The sequence below is a fragment of the Spermophilus citellus genome, assembly GCF_964194105.1.
Source record: "Spermophilus citellus genome assembly, chromosome: 13".
Taxonomy (NCBI): domain Eukaryota; kingdom Metazoa; phylum Chordata; class Mammalia; order Rodentia; family Sciuridae; genus Spermophilus; species Spermophilus citellus.
Genome location: NC_138193.1, coordinates 52,508,482 through 52,532,994, shown reverse-complemented (window position 1 = coordinate 52,532,994; position 24,513 = coordinate 52,508,482). Strand labels below are relative to the sequence as shown.

At 41.5% G+C, this 24,513-nt stretch overlaps 1 protein-coding gene across 1 annotated transcript; it reads left to right on the top strand.

Moving 5' to 3' along the window:
• The first annotated feature begins 1,409 nt into the window (after window positions 1–1,409).
• Window positions 1,410–23,512, top strand: ACTG2 (actin gamma 2, smooth muscle). Its single transcript, XM_081264980.1, has 9 exons — window positions 1,410–1,540; window positions 9,602–9,763; window positions 10,932–11,060; window positions 16,319–16,429; window positions 16,695–16,779; window positions 18,864–19,025; window positions 19,811–20,002; window positions 21,404–21,585; window positions 23,295–23,512. Exons 2-9 carry the CDS (start codon window positions 9,638–9,640, stop codon window positions 23,436–23,438), a joined length of 1,131 nt encoding a protein of 376 aa, XP_081121106.1. The 5' UTR covers window positions 1,410–1,540; window positions 9,602–9,637; the 3' UTR covers window positions 23,439–23,512.
• The last annotated feature ends 1,001 nt before the right edge of the window (window positions 23,513–24,513 follow it).

Here is a 24,513-nt window from a genome sequence, read left to right as displayed (position 1 = left end):
ACCCTGTCTCTAAATTAAAAAAGAAGAAAGAAAGAAAGAAAGAAAGAAAGAAAGAAAGAAAGAAAGAAAGAAAGAAAGAAAGAAAAGAAAAGAAAAGAAAAGAAAAGAAAAATGGTGGTGGTGGTACCAGGGATTGAACCCACTGAGCCACATCCCCAGACCTTTTTGATATTTTATTTAGAGACAGGGTCTCACTGAGCTGCTAAGTGCCTCGCTAAATTTCTGAGTCTGGCTTTGAACTCACGATCCTCCTGCCTCAGCCTTCTGAGCCACTGGGATTACAGGCATGCCCCACTGTGCCTGGCTAAATAAATTTAAAAGGGGCTGGGAATGTGGCTCAGTGATAAGCACCCCTGAGTTCAATCCCCCATACGGAAAAAAAAAAAAAGCTATGGCCCACTTCAGGCCAGACAGGTGCAGAGCCTAAAGAAGGGAGAAAAGGAGGACACCATGGAAACACACTTCAGGACCACCAAGAAAAGTACCCAGGTGATTGTGGGGCATGAGGGAGAAAGAGGCTTCTAGATTGAAGGACTGTGAGGAAGAACTCAGAAGGAGGTAACCTGGGGAGACACAGTGGCTTTGTGGATATGGGAAACTCAGTCAGTTTTGGATAGCTGAGCTTGAAGAGTAGAATCACCAGGATGGAGCTTTCCAATAGGCAGTTGGTGCCTTCCTTCTGGATCAGGTGTGAGGTGTTGGGACTATGGCATCATGGAGTCGGAATTGCTACAGAACTGATAGCTGATGTTGAGGGACATGAAACAACTCCCCAGGGAGAGTACACAAGTTTTTTTTTAAAAAAAAGAGGAGGAAGAACCACAGAATTCTGGAAGTTTCTGAAACTTAGGAGTCTTGTTAGGTATGCCTCAACCCTGAAGCAGGTTCCTTGGCCTGCAATTCTCAGTATTTTGGGGACAAGTAGAGGTAATCCAGCAACGAACAGGAGAGAATGAAAGTCCAGGGCAGCAAGCAAGTAGGGCACATGAGATCCCTTCCCCAGTAAAGATGGTATTTCCTTTTAGCTTTCTGGGCTTGCATTAGATAAGGCACAACAGTGCCCATTTTAGGGACACTGAAAGAGTGTCCTAGGCAGACCCCAGGGCAGTGGGTAGCAGGCCTGAGGAGGGAGGTGTGGACAGAAGAGGCCCACTGCCATTCTTGGTATGGTTCTCTCTCCGGGAGCAGAGCGGCATCTGGCCTTGCTCTGGGCAGCTTATAAGGCCTGGTGTGAGTTTTGTTTATGCAAGTGCAGCCTAAAAGGAACAAATCCACCAGCACTGGGGCTGTTGCCACTCGAATCCTTTTGCATACATTTTTCAAATGATAATTCACTCTACCAACCCCTCCTCTCACCCCCCCAAGGCCAATTTATTGAAAAAACCACCTTATATGGTAATATTGCTAACACACCGTCAGCTGGCCTTTTTAGGGACTCTGTTTAAAGAAGATCCGCCTCTGGGGTTTTATATTGCTCTGGTATTTCTGCCAAAGACACAGCAGCCCTCAGTCACTGGGAGAAGGACCTCTCACACCCTCGGTGAGTACCACACAGCTTCTGCAGCCTCTTCCTTTCTGGGGCTGCCTGGCCTCTGGGTGCAGGAGGAGCCTCCAGATTGGCCTGGCTTCCATGACGCTGGCCCAGGTCACAAACGTCAAGGCTCTTGGTGGCAGCGGTGCCTGCAAGCACATTGCTGCCTGCCAGGAAAGGCCATTTCTGGCCAGGGAGCATCCTGGGGCAGGGGCAGCTTGGAACCATGTTCCCTGCTCTTAGGCCAGGAGGCTGCTGGGATGTGGCGCCTGCAATCTCTACTTGCCCGGCTCACTCAGATGTCCTTTGTCATGGGTCAGAATGTCTGGGAGGGTGTTTTAGGAAAGCAGATATTTTACAGAAAAACAGTATCTTCTCAGGGTATTTGATGATCCTGGTGTCCATCAGATGTCTATGTTGGGAATACAAAGTTATTTTCTTTCGTTCTCCAAGTAAGTCTTTCTGTTCTCTGGTTTGTGCTTGCTTGGCTGATGTAGAGAATTTTCTCAATCTCTGAAAGTTGTAGGTTCATTGTAGATGAGGAAAAGTCAAGGGTAAGGTAGGGACAAGTGTCCTGTGTCCTTGGTTTTAGGGCTGGAAGGCACTTTGAAGCCAATTAATTCATTCTCCTCTAATGAGAACACTGAGGTCCAGAGAAGCTAAGCAACTCATCTGAAAGACTCACACACACTCATCTGCAAAATAACCTGTGAAGGCCGTGGTGCCCCAACACACACACACACACACACACACACACACACACACACACACACACACAGAGAATCAAAAGGAAGTGAGATAGAGAGGCCAGTTCCATTTCTGTGGTCTGAATCCACTAACATCTTTTTTAACAGCTGAGGCAGGTTGGTGTCATGGTACAGGGCCTTGGAGGCAGACTGGTAGCCAAAATTAGTGAGTAACCTCAGTTTTCTTACCTATAAAATGGGGTAATGGTAACAATATACGAATTAGCTCTGTAGTAAGGACTAAATGTATAAAGTGCAGCACTCAGACTAACATGGCCAGGGCCTGGTCGTAAGTCTTCAGACTATAAGAATCCCCTAGAAGGCTTATTAAAACAGATCACCCCACAGTTACCCCAGATTCTGATTTAGTAGGATAGGGGTGGGACTGATGATTTGTATGCCCAAGCAGCTCCTAGATGATGCTAAGACTGCTGGTCTGGGACCATACTTTGCATGGGGAGGCTCTGAGCACTCCATACTTTGCATGGGGAGGCTCTGAGCACTCACTTTTACTATCTAAATGTGGGTTTCACTTTCAGACTAGACCTTGAGCTGGAAAGAGGCAGAGCCTCCCATGATGGAGATGGTTAGGTGCTGGAGAATGTGCCATGAGCAGTGCAATTCTATACAAGGCCTGGGAAACTGAGAAAAAGAGGCTGGAGTCCCACAGTCCCATTCAAGGGCATGACCCAATGACCTCCCACTAGACCCCACTTTCTGAAGGTTCTACCATCTCCCAATATGCCACTCTGGGGAACAAATGTTTAGCACATAGGCCTTTGGGGGATATTCAACATCCAAACTATTGGCCAAATTATATTGTTTCATTGTGTTCATGTATGAATATGTAACAACAAATTTCACCACTCTGTACAACTCTAATGCACCAATAAAAAATGTGTGTGTGGCAGGGGAGAAACTAGCAAGCTATTTTTTTAAAAAATCCAAACTATTGCAGTATTTATATATGTTAGGGGAAGGGCAGACAATAATCATTTGAAGCCCTCACCCCAAATATATACCCAACTATGGTGTGAAATTCCACCATCAAGAAACCTTCCTTTGGAGGCCAAAATTGTCCACTAAAATGAAAATGTATTTTGAAACTGGCTTAAATTCAAACCTTAATCTTTTCCAATATGACAAGCTCCATCCTAGGAATTCTTTTTTTTGTTGGAGCATTATTATATTTAGACAATATTGGGGTTCATTTGACAAAATAATACATGCAAGGAATTTGCCAGGAGTAAATTTTGACAGAGAAGAATAAGAGAAATTAATAAGAATTATTATTTTGTGTGCCCTTTACAATGGGGGTTTATATGCTTTTTATGTAGTATTCCAGATAGTGAATATTTTTAGGCTTTGTGAGCCTGAAGTTCTGTCTTAACTACTCTCAACTCTGCCATTGTAACAGAAGCAGTCATAGATAATATGGAAATGAGTGGGCATTTCTGTGTCCCAATAAAACTTTATTTGTAGACATTGAAATTGAATTTTATGTAAAATGGAACAGTACTCTATTAATCTTTTTCCAGCTGTTCAAAAATATGGAAAAAAAAATTCTTAGCTTGTGGGCTGTACAAAAACAGGCCTGAGTTTGCCTACCTTGGTTTACAATTTATACAGCACTTTCATTTGTGTTAGTTCATTGGATTCATCATCTTGTGAGACAGATGTTATCATTTCCAGAGCAGGAAACTGGAGGCCAGGAGGGACACGTGGACGAGGGTGTTGGGAGGGTGTCCCAGGAGGGAGGATAAGGGCAAAGAAAGAAGATGTGAGAGGAGTTCTGTGGTCAAACTTGTTCCTTCAGAGTGGTAGGGAGGGAGGATTTTCACACCTCTGAGTCAGGGTTGACCAGGGAGATGGGTGAGTGAGCAGATTATTTGCACTCATTAAGTTTGGGTTTTTGGCCACCTTTGGGGGAAAATAATAAATTAAAGCTGCATTTCTAACTCCATGCAAGCCTCAATGAAGTCCAGATGTATCGTGTGCTGAAAGAGCCAGAACAATCCGCTCAGCTTCCCTCGAGCACAAAGTGGTTGTGACCCCAGGAAACCACAGTGACTTTGGCTCTGATTCAGCTGACATGCTAGCCACAGATTACCAGAAAGCAGCTGAGGAAGGGTTAGAATTTCCCTGGCAGAGACAGTCCAGGAGTCTGACTCCAGGGTAGAGCCTTTCTTCCCGGGGTGCTGTGGGGCCCCACAGAGGCTCCGCTCTAGGCCACCAGCCCTCACCCTGCTGTCACCACCCTCACTTCTTCTTTGGTTTAGCAGAAACAGATTTAAAGCACCTGAAGTGCTGCAGAATGGTCCTGTTGACAGTTTTAAGTTGCTTTGTGGTTTGTCTCAGCAGCCACACTGCCTGGAAACAAAGTCGGAGGCTCTGATTCTGTCTGTGTATGTGGAACATCAGGAGGGAGACAAAGGGTTAACTGAAAAGCCAGAGGGACTGGAACTATAAATCACACCCGAGAGAAGGACTGAGGGGACTCTGGAGCAAGACAGTCATAGAGCTACAGCTTTACCTCCCTGCCACCCTTTGGTTTTGGACGCTGTCTTCCCTTCAAGGTGGACCACCCGTTGGAATTGGCCAGCTGGTGAAGAGAAAACTGTGTCCAAGTGGTTTCAAATCTAGTACCTGAAGATCCAAGGGGCAGAGCAGATTAGGTCTGGAATGGGTCCACCAAGTGATGGGATTGTCACCTGACATTTATTGAGCACCTACTCTGCACTAACCTGTGAATTAGGTGCTGGGGCTATAAATGTCAACTCAGATATGGTGCTGGCAGAGGAGGAGCTCAGAGGTTCACAGAGAGGAAAGAACACAGACCCTTTTGTTTTACTGCTTTTGCTGCCAACAGCTCTAGAGGAACAGGCAGGCAGAAGCAAAACACCAAACATGGAGAAGTTAGGACAATTTCACCAAAGTGGTGTGGACAACACACCCTCAGGCTTCAGACCTGTCCTGGGGTGATGCCAGGCCTGGGAGGTCCTGGACAAGTTCTTTAACTTCTGTGCAACGTGGTTTCCAAGTCTATGAGATAGGATTTAAAATTGCTTCTTTCAGGGGCATTGTGTGGGTTAAATAGATGATGCTGTATACATGAAGAATACCACATTTCGTAAACTTAAAACACATTTCACCAAACGTGGAAACACTGAGTACACTGTGGTGTTTCACCTAACAAAGCAACTTGCACCTTTTTCATTGCATTAAATATATTGCTATTGTACATAGGTTCCTGTTAATAAACTTACTTACTTATTCAGTAACTTTTCAACATTAAGGTTGTTTCCAATTTTGACTATTTCAAAAAAACTGTGTGCTGGGGTTGTGGCTCAGTGCTTGACTAGCATGTGCAAAGCCCTGGGTTCAGTCCTTAGAACCAAATAAAAATAAATAAATAAAATAAAGGTATTGTGTTCAACTACAACTAAAAAATAAATATTAAAAAAAAAAGCTGTGATAGGAGACATGTGATGGTTCATAAGAAGGGATTTTTAGAAGTGTTTTTTGTCCAACCAAAATTTATGTATGTTTTTAAGGATTTTCATAAGTATTTTAAAATTCCCCTTCAGAAAATCAGGCCAATAGGACCCTCAATAGCAGTGATTAAAAACCCACTTCTCCATACCCTGACCAGTAAAAGTGGGCCTGAAAAATGGACACAGGGTAGGAGAAATATAGCTCCATGGTAGAGTGCTTGCCCAAACTTGTGCAAGGCCCTAGGTTCCTCAGCAATGTAAAATTAGTCAATTAATCCTGGTCATAGCATTGCTGGCACTCCATAAGACACCAGGTCCTGCTCACAGATGATAAACAAGAGCTTTCATAGTTTGGTCATTGAGACTCACATGTAGAACCTCTTACTTACCCCACTGCATTTCATCTTCTTTGATTAACTCATTTTCTCTGCTTTTTTGAATCTTCTTGGATTTTGATTCTTCCATCCAAACTATTTAATATTACTCTCTCCCCTAGTTCTGTTTTATCCAGAAATTCAATCAGCCGGTACTCTCTGTTTTCATTCAACTCATTTATAAAAATGTCACCTGGGGAAAGATTTAGAGTAAAGCTCTGAGGCATGTTGCCACCTCCAGGTTGATATCCACCATTAACTAACACCTTTCAGTGCCAGAAACTCAGCCAGCTGTAAATTGCCTAATGGTCTTATTGCTTAGCCACATGGCTTTATCAATAGGGCTATTCTCTTCTGGGCCCCATAGGGCTAGAAAGATGAGACTGAGCTCCACTGCCATTTCGGGGTTCTGAGGACCAACAGAGACAGAAGCAAAGCAGATTTTAAAAGGCCTCTCCTATTGGGAGTCCTACCTTAAACAGAATTTTCATCTTAAAATTGCTCTAATAAGCTTCTGCTGCATCCCTCCATATCCTTTCTGACCTTGCATTCACAGGTCTGAGACTCTGTCTCCTCTTTGTTTTAGCCATGGTCTTCACCATCCACTTTCAGCATAAGGCCATTTGGTGCACCTCTCTCTTCCTCTCCCTGTCAGAGCCACCTGTGGTCACACATTCTGCAGCCCTCTCTGCTGGGGTCTTTCCCAGTCCACTGCACCCTACCCCTGTGTCTCAGCTAGAGGGCCATCTGCTCACTGCTCCCTGAGGTCCTGTTGCTTCTTGTTAATCACCAAGTGCCAAGAATTTGTTAGATGCTGTGTTTAATCAAAAAAGGAAGGAAGGCGCTGGGGCATGTGGTGCATGCCCGTAATCCCAGCAGCTCAGGAGGCTGAGACAGAAGGATCAAAGCCAGCCTCAGCAAAAGTGAAGCATTAAGCAACTCAGTGAGACCCTGTCTCTAAATAAAATACAAAAATAGGGCTGGGGATATGGCTTGGTGATCTAGTGTCCCTGAGTTTAATCCCTGGCATACACACACAAAAAAAATAAATAAAATTAAATTAAAAAAAAAAGGAAGGAAGGGAGGGAGGATAAAGGAAAGAAGGAAGAGAGGCAGGAAGGAAGAAAGACTGTCTCCAATGTTGGAAAAATTAATTCCTTCATCAATTCACATCGTACTGATTTAGTCCTCATCATGGAGAAGGGAATTCTGTTTTCTCCATCTGTCGAGGCAGCAGATGGCAAGTCCCATCATGAAGTTCCTTCCCTTCCTCTCTCTCCCTGTCCTCTTTGAGGTCCTTCTACCCTTAGGACTGTAGTCTTCACAGATAGCTACTGCGTCTTTTTTCTTTAATATATTATTGATTTTTGTTTATATAAGCTATATGTGAATGCAGTCTCCTTAAAAAGTTAAATCAGTACAGATATAACCCAGCTCCTCCTTTCCCCATCCCCTTCCCCACCCCCAGAGGCAATCACAATGACCTATTAGGTAGCCTTTCAGAATTTTTGCTATATATTTATATCCACAAGTAGGAAATCATGGAAAATACATAATGCTTTTATGCTTTAAAAAGAAATCACATAAGCCAGGCACAGTGGTGCACACCTGTAATCCCAGCAGCTCAGGAGGCTGAGGCAGGAGGATCGCGAGTTCAAAGGCAGCCTGAGCAATTTAGGGAGGCACTAAGCAACTCAGTGAGACCTTGTTTCTAAATAAAATACAAAAATAGAGCTGGGGATGTGGCTCAGTGGCTAAGTGCCCTTGAGTTCAATTCGTGGTTCCGATAGATAGATAGATGATAGATAGATAGATAGATAGATGATAGATAGATAGATAGATAGATAGATGATAGATAGATAGATAGATAGATGATAGATAGATAGATAAGAAAGGAAGAAAAGAAGAAAGAAAGAAAGAAAGAAAGAAAGAAAGAAAGAAAGAAAGAAAGAAAGAAAGAAAGAAAGAAAGAAATCACATAGCCAGATGCAGTGGCACATGCCTGTAATCCCAGCAGCTCCAGAGGCTGAGGCAGGAAAGGATCACAAGTTCAAAGCCAGCCTCAGCAACTTGAGAGACCCTAGCAACTTAGCAAGACCCTGTCTCAAAATAAAATATATGAAAGGGCTGAGGGGACTGGGGATGTGGCTCAAGCGGTAGCGCGCTCGCCTGGCATGCGTGCGGCCCGGGTTCGATCCTCAGCACCACATACCAACAAAGATGTTGTGTCCGCCGAGAACTAAAAAATAAATATTAAAAATTCTCTCTCTCTCTCTCTCTCTCTCTTTTTTTTAAAAAAAAAAAGGGCTGAGGAAGTTTCTCAGTGGTTATGGGCCCCTGGGTTCAATTCCTAATACCAAAAAAAAAAAAAAGGAAAAGAAAGAAATCACATAAATGGTTTCAGCTTCATGTTCTATTTTACAATTTGCTTTTCAGCAAGAATGGTTTTTAAAGTCTACCCATGTTAGTCCATATAGATATGCCTTGTTAACTACAGTACAGAATAGTACAGTACCCCATTATTTGGATATTTGGGTAGTTTCAAATTGTGCATCCTATGTTTCCTAATTAAAAAGTGCCAACACTTATCATAAAAATTTGAATCTTAACACTATGAGTGGAAAATGTTCTTCTGTAATTTGCATGTTTTCTGGTAAGTAGAGAGGCTAATGCATCTTTTGTTGAGTATTTGCATTTCCTTTTCTGTCAATTATCTATCAGTCTTTATTTTTTGTTTTCAGCTATTTACTTTCTTATTGGTTTGTCGTAGTTCTTTGTATATTGTAAATAATAACCCTTTGTTAGGTATTTGCAATTTTTTTCAACTCTTTTCCTAAACTTCAAGTTTTTTAGTGATTCACTCCATGAGATGAAAGCTGATTTGGGCAGGATGACCATAACAAAGTACCACAGACTGAGTACTTGAACAATACAAATTAATTTTTTCATGTTTCTGGAGACTAGATGTCTGAGGTCAAGATCAAGGTGTCGGCAGGGTGGTTTCTCCTGAGGCCTGTCTCCTTGGCTCGTAGATGGCTGTCTTCTCACCCTTACCTTCATGTAGTCCACCTTCTACATGAATCCATGTCCTAATTTTCTCTTCTTATAAGGGTATACTTTCTGTGGGAGTAGTCATATTGAACACCAGCCATATTAGATTAGTGACCTCATTTCCATTTAATGACCTTTTTAAAAACCCTATCTCCAAATACAGTCACATTCTGAGGTACTGGGGTTAGGACTTTAATAGAGGAATTTGAGAAGGGACACAAATCAGTTCATAACAGCAGGGTAGAGGGAAGAAGCCCAACTGGCAGAGAATGGGAGCCAGGTCCACACCTGCCCTTTCTGGAACTGGACCCTGATTGCACGTGATGCAAGATCCCCAAACCAAGAAGATATTTATAATATGATTTGACACGCAGTTGACGGGTTCTCTTCTCCTACAACCCCAAGGTGCTCCAGGCCTCAGTTCACTCAGCTACCCTCACCATGTGTGAAGAAGAGACTACAGCACTTGTGTGTGACAATGGTTCTGGCCTGTGCAAGGCAGGCTTTGCAGGAGATGATGCCCCCCGGGCTGTCTTCCCCTCCATCGTGGGCCGCCCTCGCCACCAGGTTTGTGCTCATTTGGATCCAAAACTTTGAACCACTACGAGCCACATTGTGGAAACTATGCTGTGTGTGTGTGTGTGTGTGTGTGTGTGTACACACATGTGTGCTAGGGTGGGGTGGGAGGCTGTTTGCTGACCAAAGATAGGGTGCAACTCTTTAAATAGAATTATCCCATGCCAAAACCAATATTTATCAGTCATACATATCATGATGTGTTATGTCTGGGCTTAAGTTTTGGGAGTTGCTAGGTTTGGAGGAATGAAGATACATGAGATTAAATAAGGCTCTTGCTTTTTTAAATTTTTTATTTGTTCTTTTTAGTTATACATGACAGTAGAGCGTATCTTGACATATTACACATATATGGAGTACAACTTCCTATTTTTGTGGTTGTACGTGATGTGGAGTTTCACTGGTCATGTATTCACATAAGAACAGAGGAAAGTTAGGTCCAATTCCTACTACTGTCTTTCTTATTCCCATCCCACTCCCTTCCCTTCATTCCCCTTTGTCTGATCCAATGTACTTCTATCCTCCCCCACCCCTGCTTATTGTGAGTTAGCATATCAGAGAGAACATTTTGCCTTTGGTTTTTGGGGATTGGCTTATTAAGCCTCTTGCTTTTAAGAAATTTGCATTTTGTGAAGATGGCACACAACTAACTTGAGATCATGGGTTGTGAAAGAGGCAAAAATATTTCACCAAAGGGAAATAATAGGCAGAGAGGAATCTGGGAAAGGGAAAGCTTCATAGAAAAAGAGATACCAGAGGCTCAGGAGGATTCCAGCTAGTGGAAAGGAGAGCACAAGCAAGATGTGGAGGTGTGGAGCACAAGCATAGGGCACTTAAGGAGAGCAAGTACATGTCGGGGGCGGGTGTGAGGGGGCCGGGGGAGAAGAGGGAGGAAAAGTGTATGGATGGGCATTGTTTTATCTAAAAAAAAAATGACATTGTCTTAGGAGAGAGAAGAAAAACCAGCCCACAGGAAATCACTTACCTCCTCCTCTTGTCACCTCCACACTCACATGTGTCTGCCCACCCTTACCTTCTGTTGTCCTGTATCTGGGGGGCTCTTTTTCTCATTCTCTTCCTTCTCCAGAGTTAGCCTACTGCCTGAATCCCTCTGTAGGAAGCCTTCAGCAGCTTCACTCTCTTTTCTTGTCTCTTGCAGGGTGTGATGGTGGGAATGGGCCAGAAAGACAGCTACGTTGGGGATGAGGCTCAGAGCAAACGAGGGATCCTGACTCTCAAATACCCCATTGAACACGGCATCATCACCAACTGGGATGACATGGAGAAGGTATCTGGACTGCCCCACAATCCCCCTGTGTTTATTTTAACAATGATCCATCATCATGACCCTAGAATCTCACAACCCACTGTGCCCTGACAACTCTTCCTTGAAAATGTTCTCACCTCCTTCTTTCTTTTCTTTCCATCCCCCATGATAACTTCTCCAACCTACGCTGCCAGCCTCTCTTCCTGGACTGTTGCAATGGCTTCCCACTGCTTTCTTTATCTCCGGCCCTCACTCACCCTATTCTCTACCCTGCTGCAAAGCTCCTCTTTCTAGAAACATCAGCTCAGGTCATTCACATCTTCTAGAATTGTCAGTAGCTCCTCATTAACAACAGTAAGTTCCTAACTATCCTGTCATGGCATCTGAGGACCTGGCCATATCTAATTTCCGGTGTCCTCCTTTCACTACCTTCGCTCCAGTCAATATTCACCTTTGTTAAAATGCTAGCGCTGCTGGGTGCAATGGCGTGCACCTGTAATCTCAGTGACTAGGGCTGGGGGCAGGGGCGGTGAGGCAGGAGGATCATAGGTTCAAGGCCAGCCTTAGCAACTTAGTGAGACCCTGTCTCAAATTTGAAAATAGAAAGGGCTGGGGATGTGGCTCAATTCCTGGTACCTAAAATAAAATGCTGGTGCTACCTCCAGAGATGCAAATAATCCTCTCTCCCTTTTTATTTTCTCTGTTTTGATTTCAGATAGGTGAATTGATGTTATATTATTATCATGATTCTTTAATGAAAATCTTAAGTAGGACTCTGGGGGTTTCAAGAAGTTCTTTTGTGTAAGAAAATGTAAAGAGAGAGCATTTTAAAAATGCTAACATTTGTGACAAACAAACTCATGTGTGCAAAATGCTTACAGAGCCTTTCTAATATTCTCTCTTTGGGGGAGGGGTAACTACAGATTTAACCCAGGGGCAATTTACCACTGAGTCACATCCCCAGCCCTTTTTATTATTCTTTGAAAATATTTTTTAGTTGTCAATTGACCTTTATTTTATTGATTTATATGCAGTGCTGAGGATTGAACCCAGTGCCTCACATACACTAGGCAAGTGCTCTACCATTAAGCCACAACTCCAGCCCCTTTTTTATTTTTTATTCTAAGACAGTCTCATTAAGTTGCTTAGGACCTCATTAAGTAACTGAGGCTGACCTTTAACTTTGGATTCTCCTGCCTCAGCCTCTAAACTGCTGAGATTATAGGTATGCACCACTGTGCCTGGCTCTAATATTCCTTCAATCAATTCCACTGACAGTTGTGTGAGAGTATAAAATGTCTAAGATGATCGTCTTTTGAAAGGTAACAGAGAGCTTATTGAGCAGACTGCCATTAGGAATGAAGAATATTGAGATGAAATCTGTAATTCTCTAAATCCTGGATTTGGTTGCTCTGGATATGAGATAAGCACATAAAATGCAATAGCTTTCACATTACAGTCAAGTGGGGGAGATCATGAACACCAGCATCATCGGAGAGACCTGAGTGCAAATCCCACTCTCTAAGACTTAGTTTCTTCATTGGTAAGTGAAGATAAAAATATTTCCTTCATTAGGTTGCTTTGGAGATTGAATTAGGTGAATATTTAATATAATCCTAGAACACAGATTAGTGCTAAAGAGAAAGTGACATTTGTTATTTATATATATCTCACGATCTCTAACTTGAAAACATAAGAACTAAAATATTTTTTACAGTAGTGATAATGTATGAACCCTTCAAAGAAGCTTCTAGGATAATAATAACACATGCCTTAAAAAGAAAAACTAAATAGGGTAAGGCTGCCAAATTTCCCCCAAATAATTTATACACCATTGCCAGTACAAGAAAAATTATGCAAAATAGTCATAAAGAATGATTAGAGAAATAAATGGGCAAAGATTATGAGAACAAAAGGAGTAAGAAAAATTATTAGTGAGACCAGCCAAATTCTAAAATATAAATATGAGTTATAAAAATTAAAACAATTTGATGCCAACACAAAGGTAAAAAGGGATTATATGATACATGAAACTTCCAACACTAGAGGAAAAAAAAATCATTCAGTGAATTACTCTGGGACAACTGATTAGTTATTTGAGGGGCTGAAGAATCTTATCTCATACCAAATATATATCAACTGAATAGAAAATTAAATATAAAAATTCAAAGAATAGCCAGGCACAATGGCATATACCTGTAATCCCAGAGGCTGGGGAGGCTGAAGCAGGAGGATCACAAGTTCAAGACCAGCCTCAGCAATTTATCAAGGCCAAAAGCAACTTAGCAAGACTCACTCTAAAAATTTAAAAAAGGGCTGAAGATGGGGCTCAGAGGTTAAGCACCCCTGGGTTCAATCCCTGGTATAAAATAAATAAATAAATGATTTTAAAAAGTAAATGTGCATGTTTAATCAGTTTTCTGGTGAAAGTATTCGTAGAGAAAAGACAAATTTGACTTCTTAAAAAAATCATAATTTCTAGTATATCAAGAAAATCAAAATTCAAATGTCAAATTGTAAAAAATACTAAAGTACAATGAAGGATTAATATAAATAGCTAAGGCAAATTGGTAATTAAAACCACAAAATGTCCCTTAGACAAATAAAGGACATAAACAGGTAATTTGTCAAATGGAAATTATAAAAAGTTGCAAATTTGAAAAGATTTAAAACTCATTTTGAAACACTTGAAATTAAAGCAACCAGATATTATTTTTTTTACCTATCAAATTATTTAATATTTTAAGAGTGAAAACATTGAATTTAAGCAAAATAGCCACTTTCTTATTTATTTATTTATTTATTGTTACTGGAAATTGAACCAGGAGTGCTCTACATGTGAGCTCCATCCCCTGACCTTTCCATTTTTTATTTTAAGAAAGAGTCTTGCTAAGTTACTGAGGCTCAAACTTGAGACCCTCCTGCCTCAGTTTCCCAAGTCACTGGGATACAGGTTTATACTGCTATGCTCAGCTGCATTCTTGTTTTATTTTTATTTTTTTTTTTTAGCTTTAGGTGGACACAATATCTTTATTTTATTATTTTATTTTTTTTATGTGGAGCTGAGGATCGAACCCAGTGCCTCACATATGCCCGGCGAGTGTGCTACTACTTGAGCCATATCCCCAGCCCTTTCTTATTCTATTTTTTTAAAAAATTTTTTAGATGTTGATAGACCTTTATTTTATTCATTTATTTATATGCGGTGATGAGATTCAAACCCAGTGCCTCACACATGCTAAGCAAGCGCTCTACCACTGAGCCACAACCCCAGCCCCTACTTATTCTTAAAGAGTTTAACTTTTGTCGGTCACAGAAAATAGTCTCCCAGTTGCCACATCTTTTAGTTCCCTAACTCCACATTTAGGATTCTTCTCTGTAAAACATCTTGAATTCAAAACAGAAAATGTAAAGTGCACAAAGATAATTTTTACAGGATCATTTATAAACAAAAATCAGACACTCTAATAGTAATATGATTAAATATATGACATATATGATAAACTATTGAAGCACTAAAAATGTTTCCTTACTTTACTAAAAATGAATATTTACTATGAAAGAGAAAGTTATTTATGCTATAAAAACAAATTTGAACATAGTATAGTAATAATAATATGAAATAAGTAAATAATAATAACAAATTTTAAAATACATAAAGAAAAGATTCAGAACAAAAAACAAAACGTTAACTGTTATTAGTTGATGGAAATTTGGGATATTTTAATAATTTTTTCTTCTTTTTTTGAATTATAAATATTTTCAACTTTTAGGATACAATACTTTGTTAATAAAATAGAATGAAGTGCAGGTGCTTGGACCCACATGTAAAGATACTAATTTGGTTGGTCTGGAATAGAGCCTAGGAACCTGCACCTGGGACAATGGTCCCAGGTTATGCTGAGAGAGAGCATCCAGGGGCACATTTAAGAAATATCACCTTTTTAAGACCAATTGCTATTTTTCATGATCCTGCTAAACCTTCAAGTCAGGGCCTCTGCTTGTGCCATTTCCTCTGCCTCAGATGCTCTTCCTCACCTCTGGAGACATTCTTTGCTTTCAGACCCATTCAAATCTCCCAGATTTTGATAACTCCTGCCTCTTTCTTAACCTAACAATTTGGTATGTCTTTGCAGTTTGTATTTTTGACTGCCTTTCATCCCTTCAGATTTCAAAAGAACTGGGCACCGTGTCTGATTCACATCTACCTTCATTACACTTAGCATCCTCCTACCAAAGTTCACAAATATACGGGTTCAAGGGAACCAAGTGACCCTATGTCCTACCTCTGAAAGCAACCAAAGCCCCATGTCCCTGACACTAGTACCAAATTTCTCTGAAATAAAGACTATTATTGTATCATCTTTTGCCTCCCAGAGGACATTTAGTAATGTCTGGAAATATTTTTAATTGTCACAAATGGAAAGGTGCTACTAGCATCTAATGAATGGAGACCAAGGATGCTGCTGAACATCCTATACCGTACAGGTCTGCCCACTCAACAGAGAATTATTCAACCTCGAATGTCACAGTGCTGGGTGAGAAATCCTGCACTAAGCACCAATTAGCCTAGTCAGATATCAGTTAGGTTCCCACCAGGAGACAGTATACTCTTTCTTTTAATTGATTAAAAAAAAAAAAAAAAAAGATGTGAGCAGGGTTAAGGTAACCAGAAAGGGATGTTGAAGCACCCAAGTGCCAGAAAGTTTGTGTTTTTGACTGCCTTTCATCCCTTCAGATTTCAAAAGAACTGGGCACCATGTCTGAAACAGTGAGAGCTCTTACACCCCTAAGTCTGAAAGGACAAGGTGGGGGAGGGCAGTGTCCTTGGAGCCCAGTGAGAGCTGAAGTCCTGGAAAAGGAGCTACCCACCAGTTCATGGAGGACCACACCATTGCCAGGAGAAATGCCCTGACCACTTTCCCTCCTCCTACTCTCTAATTCTCTTGCTAGAATCTTCCATTGGCCAAACACAGAATTCAGAAAGTGATGAACAATATGCCCATCTCCTTTGAGGCACAAAGCAAAGGAGATAAAGGAGAAACGGGAAGAAGGAAAGTCCAATGGAAATAATCAACACACAGAGTATATTGGCCCCAGGGCTGGCCTGCCTGGGGCCCTGTTGAGAAAGAATATGTCCTTTAAATGTCAATTAGAAATCCCAAAGCTGACCTTTCTCCTCTCCAGATCCAACCCATCCACTCCCCTCACAGGGGCTTGTTAGAATTTTCCAGCCTGCTGGGAGTCTGCTGGGCTAATCTGGCTTTTGTCTCAACCAGATCTGGCATCACTCCTTCTACAATGAGCTACGGGTAGCACCAGAAGAGCACCCCACCCTGCTCACAGAGGCCCCACTAAATCCCAAGGCCAACAGGGAGAAGATGACCCAGGTAAGAGTTGGCAAGACTTGAGGTCTGGCACAAGAGTGCAACATGGATGCTCAAGTCAGATGCTTTCTCCCCTTCATACATCAGTGCAACAGACTGTTTTGAGGGCCTTCTATATAGCCCAGGGCAAGGCCTATAGGAAGTGGGAATAGTATAAAGTACCAAATTGGCTTAGTTCCTAACCTTAATAAGATTACAAACTGTTCTATAGCCCAAAAGGTGCTGTGATTTTTGACAGATAGTTCTTTATTCTTCACTGTCCTTTCAGATCATGTTTGAAACCTTCAATGTCCCTGCCATGTACGTCGCCATTCAAGCTGTGCTCTCCCTCTATGCCTCTGGCCGCACCACAGGTAAGTAGCCCTGTAATTTCTTTCTTTCTGATTTCAGGGGAAGTAAGGGCAAGCTGACCTCCTGCAGAGGATCCTGCTTGGAACAATTAAAGGAAGAGCCAAAGTCCAGGAGAAAATTATGCTTAGAGATAACAGATAGGAATGCCTATGGGAAATGCTGGGTCTGAGCTTACTTCATAGAGTTGGAAAGAATTTACATGAACAAAGCATAACTATCACACACATTCAGTGAGGGCTGTTCCTTATGGTAGCATTCCAGGAACTTATACACACATCCCATGACCCTGGAATGTTCTACCTCATAAAGTTAGCAAAGGTAGAACCTGTGATGATAGATGTTATATGTATGTGACCTTGCTGTGGAAGGATATTCAGGAAACACAGAACCTCAACACAAAATGACCCTTAATAGGGACTTGACAGCTTTCATCAATATCATTCAAACATTCAGTCATCATGAACTCATTCATTTATCCATTCACTCATCTATCAAATATTTCCCATTACTCTCTAGAATGTGCCAAATTCTGTACTAGGCCATGGACATACACAACAAGTAAAACAGATCCTGCCATTGTGGAGTGAACAGTTTAATGGGGGAGAGATAAAAGTAAAAGATCATTTCACTGCATGTGATAAGGACAGAAAGGAGGAAATACATAGCACACACAGTTTTGTATTCTGGGCTTTGCACTTGATTTTATGATATAAACATCATGTTTACTGGACACATGGTAGCCATGGAATGATAGCTTCATTGTTTATTTATTTAACCACTTCTCTTTTGCTAGACCTTTTGGTTTTCTCTAGTTTTTATTCTAAAATTTTTCATAATAAACTTTTGTGTACAAGAGCAGATTACCAGTTTCTGAATATTTATTTTGCATCTGGCCCTTGTCAAACCATCTTATTATGGTCTAATGATTTCTTAGTTGGTACATTTAGTCTCCTAAACATAAAACCATGTCATATGTAAATAATGACAATCCTGTTTATTTTTGGTAATAATATTTTGTATTTACATTTTCTGTCTTACTACATCGACTAGAACATCCAGGACAATATTAAAAAATAATGGTGACCAATCAGGTGCCGTGGCGCATGCCTATAACCCCAGCAGCTCTGGAGGCTGAGACAAGAGGATCATGAGTTCAAAGCCAGCCTCAGCAAAAAGTGGGGCACTAAGCAACTTAGTGAGACCCTGTCTCTAAATAAAATACAAAAAGTAGTACTGAGGATGTGGCTCAGTGGTTGAGTCCCCTGAGTTAAATCCCTAGCACCCCAAAAAATAATAATAATGATAATGATGACCAACACAAAAATATGAAGAAAAGAAATAAAACATCATGCTAAGTGAAAAATAAAATAAAATGTTTTTTAAAATGTTGATCTAGCAGTGTTTCCCCATCAATTAGAATATTGCTGTTGGATCAAGAGGGATTTCTTGTAGAGAAATTTTATTTCCTTTCATGGTTTAATAAAAGTTTCATTAGTAGAGAATGTTAATCCCTTTCAAATTGATTGGTTTTCATAATTCCTTCCAGATTTAACATTGTGATTGTAGGTACATATGTATTAATTTGACTCCTGTAGGATGTCCACTCTCACTTCAAGAACATGTAGCCTAGATTGAATGCAAATCAACAAGTGTGCATTACCCTGAATGTATTTCAAAGAATCCAAGAAAAAGAGAGATTTCACTTGCCTTCTAGAGGCCTATAGTCTCATTTGGGAGAAAAAAACCTGATATATACACACACAAATATGAATGATGATTCTCATAGTGGGTGAGTTTTTTTTTTTTTTCTTAAGAGAGAGTGAGAGAGGAGAGAGAGAATTTTTTAATATTTATTTTTTAGTTCTCTGCGGACACAACATCTTTGTTGGTATGTGGTGCTGAGGATCGAACCTGGGCCGCACGCATGCTAGACGAGCACACTACCACCTGAGCCACATCCCCAGCCCGAGTTTTCTTAGTTACTAAAGGGATATATGTTAGCTTGAGATCATTTGGTAACAGATCTCAGAAAAAATAGATGAAAGACAGAATGAGATTTTCATTTGCCCATCCTCTCTGTCCACAGGCATTGTCCTAGATTCAGGGGATGGCGTCACCCACAATGTTCCCATCTATGAGGGCTATGCCCTACCCCACGCCATCATGCGCCTTGACCTGGCTGGCCGCGACCTCACGGACTACCTCATGAAGATTCTCACAGAGAGAGGCTATTCCTTTGTGACCACAGGTATCCAGCCCCTTTCCTGATCCTGACTTGAACTCAGAACCAAATCTAATGTAGGACTGCAAGTTCTTAGGACTAAGAGGAATTCTATGGTCCAGTGTCTTCTAATTCTCTTGGGGCAGACTCACCCTAAACTGAGGCTATGCCTCTGGTCAAGACCAGGTAATCAAGGCAGGCTTATTGAAGGAGAAAAATTCCTAATAAAGATAGCCTGGGGACAAGGCTTGGGCCCAATTGTTCTAAGAGTCATTCATCTAACCCCTCCATTACAGTTTTTCCACCATTCCCTCCTTCATCAGGGACCTGCTTCTTCTGTTTGTGTCACCCTGGGACCTGTGGTTTTGACAAGGCTGAATGGTAGTGAAGTTATGATGGTGCATTTCATAACCTAGGGGTGCTAGGGTTTGTCTGAAGAAAATTGTAACTAAAGAGATTTGAATTTCTAAGAAGAGAGCACCACACAGCCCTACTGGGCAAATGAGTCTAGATTGGAAGTGTGCCCTGTAGGGCCCTCAGGAAGGCCGTGGCTTTATCAGGATGGTGATAAGAACAAGGAGGAAATCCCATGTGAAGTGTTGCTTGGGAATAAAGCTTTTGTATTCCCTTTTTAGAAAAAAGTGGACAATTTTACATGGGATGAAGAGACCATTGACCTTCTTTGGGGGTAATCCGGGTATCATCCTAAGACTGAATTCAAAATAGATATAAGGAGGTTTTCAAGGTGATCACAGTGGCACAACAAGCTAGCAAACAGAATACCCACTTTCGGTCTTTTCTGTTCTTCCCAGCTGAGCGAGAAATCGTGAGAGACATCAAGGAGAAACTGTGCTATGTGGCCCTGGATTTTGAGAATGAGATGGCCACAGCAGCCTCATCTTCCTCCCTGGAGAAGAGTTATGAGCTGCCAGATGGGCAGGTCATCACCATTGGCAATGAGCGCTTCCGCTGCCCTGAGACTCTCTTCCAGCCTTCCTTCATTGGTGAGGACTTTCAGTCCCTGCTCACTGATCTAGAGGGCTGGGTGGAGGGGTTCAAGGTGAAGGGTGGGCGAGGTATGAAAAGAGAAATACCAGGAAGTCATGGACATTTTGTTTGATCCCCAACACCACATAAAAATCCCCAACACCACATAAAAATAAAAAAATAAATAAAGGTATTGTGTCTAGCTACAACTAAAGAAAAAAAAATTTAAAAAGATAAAGGAGGACTGGGGTTGTGGCTCAGGGGTAGAGCACTTGCATAGCATGCATGAGGCATTGGGTTCCATCCCCAGCACCACATAAAAATAAACAAATAAAATAAAGGTATTGTGGGGCTGGGGATGTGGCTCAAGGGGTAGCACGCTCGCCTGGCATGTGTGCGGCCCGGGTTCGATCCTCAGCACCACATGCAAAACAAAGATGTTGTGTCCGCCAAAAACTAAAAAAATAAATATTAAAATTCTCTCTCTCCCTCTCTCTCTTCCTCTCCCTCCCTCTCTCTCTCTCACTCTATCTAAAAAAAATAAAATAAAATAAAGGTATTGTGTTCATCTACAACTTAGAAAAAGTTTAAAAAAAAAGATAAAGGAAAAACAGGTTAGAGAATATAAAATGAAACTAAGAATGAGATTAATACACTACACATGTCAGGACATTTTCCAATCACTTTAACATTTAGGTCATTGGGACATATCTACAGTAGGAAAGAGATCAGACTTGGTTTTAAGTCCCAACTCTGCCCCTCCAAATCCTGTAACCTTGGAACTTAACTCCCTTCTTCAAGTTCTAATTTTCTCATCTATAAATTGGAAATAATGATAGAACCTATCAGATGGTATTAAGACAAGGATTATAAAGTAATATTTAACACAAGGGCAATTACTTTCCTTAGGGATGTATAAGAGGAAGATAAGTGTAGAGGGTTTCTTTAGGGGGCATTAAAAATGTGTCCCCCAAGAGAATATTAAATTTGATTTAATTTTAATCAAATTAAAATTGTATTGTGATGGCTTCACACTAAAAATATTGAACAATATATTCTTCCACATCGTTATTGGTGCACTATAGTTGTACAAATTGATGGGTTTTATTGTGAACAATATACTATAATAGGGAATTTTTATGCTATGTGAATTTATCACAATAAAACTGTTTTATAAAAAGATGGTATGTAAGAGGAAATATCCCTTTAGAAATATGCCGTGGTCAACAGTGTGAAAGATCAGTTAGAACAGGGGGAAGCTAAAAGCAGGGTTCAAGACCAGCTGGGAGTCTGCTCTTGTAATCCAGGTGGGAAGTTGACTAAGGGTCTGAACTAGAGCAGTTGTAATAGCAGCAGAAGGATCATATGAGGAGTTGGAACTGTGTTTATGAAACAATGGGTGTTGTAATCGCCACTAGGCATGGAGTCTGCCGGAATTCATGAGACAACCTACAATTCCATCATGAAGTGTGACATTGACATCCGTAAGGATTTGTATGCCAACAATGTCCTTTCTGGGGGCACAACCATGTACCCTGGCATTGCTGACAGGATGCAGAAGGAGATCACAGCCCTGGCCCCCAGTACCATGAAGATCAAGGTGAGTCTTGCCCTAGATACCTTTTCCTGTTCTTTGCACGGAGACCTGCCTACCTGGGAAGTGCTGCCAGGCACAGGAACCTGGTGTTCTCTTGGGTTCAGCAGCAGCCTGGTCTGGAGCAAATTTCATCTTGGCAGATTATGTTTCTTGAGACCTGATAGGCTAGAGACATGTTTAGCATGGATGAACTCTTGTCATATGGATGTCATACAAGAATAAATTGAAAGAATTTGAGATAAAGAGAATATTGAGCTGGGTATGGTGGCACATACCTGTAATCCCAGCAACTCAGGAGACTGATGTAAGAGGATCACAAATTTAAGGTCAGCCTCAGAGAATTAGTGAGACCCTGTCTCAAATAAAGAATAAGAAAGAACTGAGGATGTAGCTCAGTGGTAAAGTACCCCTGTGTTTGGTCCCCAGTACCAAGAAAAAAACAAACAAAAAAGAATATTGGGTCAGTGTAGGAAGAAGTTGGGAGGAGGGAAATAGAAGGAGAGAAGAAGAAAGTAGGCAAAGTTAAAATGTCTTTAAAGTTTTACAAGGATTTGGATGTTACCCTAGAGGATGTCAAAATTTAAAAAGGGAATGTTTGCTCATGGGGCTGGCTGCCACTAAAAACTCTCAGGGACATTCCTGAATTTTTTTTTTTTTTTTTTTTTTGGTACTGGGGATTGAACTCAGGGGCACTCAACCACTGAGCCACATCCCCAGCACTATTTTGTATTTTATTTAGAGACAGAGTCTCACTGAGTTGCTAAGTGCCCCACCATTGCTGAGGCTGGCTTTGAACTCATGTCTCAGCCTCCCAAGCCACTGGGATTACTGGCATGAGCCACTGTGCCCAGCTGACATTCCTGATTTCTTGGCTAAGCTGCTCTGATCCACTGTTCATCCTGCCTCTGGACTTCTACACTGCTTCTCCCCAGGGTGCATTTCTAAGTCTTGAGCCTCAGCAGGATGGAAGCCCACCTGTTTACCACTTCTCCCTAGCCTCTGGTCTCCAAGCAATCATACCTACCTTCCCAGGGCTTCTGGGAACTTTCCTGCTAACAGGTTTAGAGAAAGAGTTGGGAATAGGAAGAAACTGCTGGAAAGTTACTCTCACAATAAAGGTGGTCTTGGGGGAGTAGGCCTGATGGAGATGTGTTCTCTGTCACAATTCTAAGAATTTTCCTCAGAAAGGAAGGCTGCTGGGGCCTTCCCTGGCCTGGTGGAGGTGCTCATCACAGGGTAGCAGAGCAGGTCACCAGAAAACTGCCAAGAAACTAAAGGCTCTTCCCACCCAGAACTTCAGGAGAAATGTACTTACTTTGCCTGCCACATGGAGGGCATCATGCCAGGATGCCACACCCAGCCTCACCCCAGATTCTGGTTCAACAGGTCTGAGGTGCCCGCTTCATCTACATTGAGAAACAGCCACCAGGGTACAGCAAGCATTTTTACCATGAGGATGGGAGGAGGGGTGGGGAAGTAGACATATCTAGTCTACCACAATGTCTATCCTGTTCATTTCTGATCATGGAGGCCGCCCTTTCCCAGGGCAGTCTAGAAGCATGGTGAGAAGATTTCTGGTCCTCCTTTCCAGTTCTTTTCTTTTGTTGCCTAAGGTCTGGGGCGGGGGAACTACAGGTATGTGCTACCATTCTCAACTTCCTTCCCTGTTGCTCTTGGGGGCTGATCATGATTCAAACATTTACTTTTTGCAGATTATTGCTCCCCCTGAACGGAAGTACTCAGTCTGGATCGGAGGCTCCATCCTGGCCTCTCTTTCCACCTTCCAGCAGATGTGGATCAGCAAGCCTGAGTACGATGAGGCAGGACCCTCCATTGTCCACAGGAAGTGCTTCTAAAGTCACAACAGGTTCTCAGGATTCTCTTGAGACTGTTGATACCAGTTACTGAAACATTAAACCTGCAAGCCTTACTTCTCTATGTGGACTCTTTTTTTTTTCCTGGGCTGTGTCTCATATACAATGCTAAGGGCTTTTCTCAAATTATTTCTAGTCTACACAGTGCTGCTTTGGTACTTTAGATACTATTCTTATCCCTGTGCTATAGAAGACAAAAATGAGACTCAGAGAAGTGAAGTCTTGCTGAGGATTACACAGAACCAAGATTAAAATTCAAGTATATCTGACTCCAAAGCTGTACCATCTTTTCTCCTCTTCTTTGAACATAAGTAAGAATATGAGCTAGATGACTTTGGGGCATTAAGAAACCTGGGCTTTCAGAGGTGTAAATCCTCATACGTAAGGGCAATACACTAGAGCACACAAACCCAAGTCATATAGGATGTGACATAAGTGGCTCAAACACATGGTTATTTGTACTTAGAAAAGGAAACTCACAATGGGACTAAGATCTCTCAGGTCCTTTGTCATTGAAGACTGGGTTGCATTTGGCTCCAAAATTAATCAAGAAAGGAACAGCACCCTTGGGAAGAATTTTTATTTTTCTTCATTCAATCTCTTTGTCCCTTCTCTTTTTTCTCTCCCATCTGCTTCTTATTATATTTCTCTCTGTCCCCTGCCCTTGGTCAATTCTCTACTTTTATAAGTAGTTGCTGAATTTTGGGCATGTAGAGTTCCTGGGTAAGACCACATGTGATTTATGTTTCTCACAAAGACAGTTCCTTCCTATCAAGATATCACTGCATAAAAGGGGAGACAAACATGTGAACATGTATCACAATGACATGAGGGCAAACAGAAGCATCCAGAAAGTGCTATGAGAGGGGCTGGGGCTGTAGCTCAGTGGTAGAGTACTCGCCTCGCACATGTGAGGCACTGGGTTTGAGCCTCAGCACCACATAAAAATAAATATTTTTTAAAAGGCCACATATTATATTTTTTAAAGAGAGTGCTCTGAGAAAATAAAGCTAAATGTTAAAGTACTCACTAAATGTTAGTTGTACTTATAACATGC

Coding starts and splice junctions, on each gene's coding strand:
- ACTG2 (XM_081264980.1), top strand. CDS start 9,638: ATGTGTGAAGAAGAGACTACAGCACTTGTGTGTGACAATGGTTCTGGC. Junction 19,026..19,810: donor CTATTCCTTTGTGACCACAG/GTATCCAGCCCC, acceptor TGTTCTTCCCAG/CTGAGCGAGAAATCGTGAGA. Junction 21,586..23,294: donor CCAGTACCATGAAGATCAAG/GTGAGTCTTGCC, acceptor TACTTTTTGCAG/ATTATTGCTCCCCCTGAACG.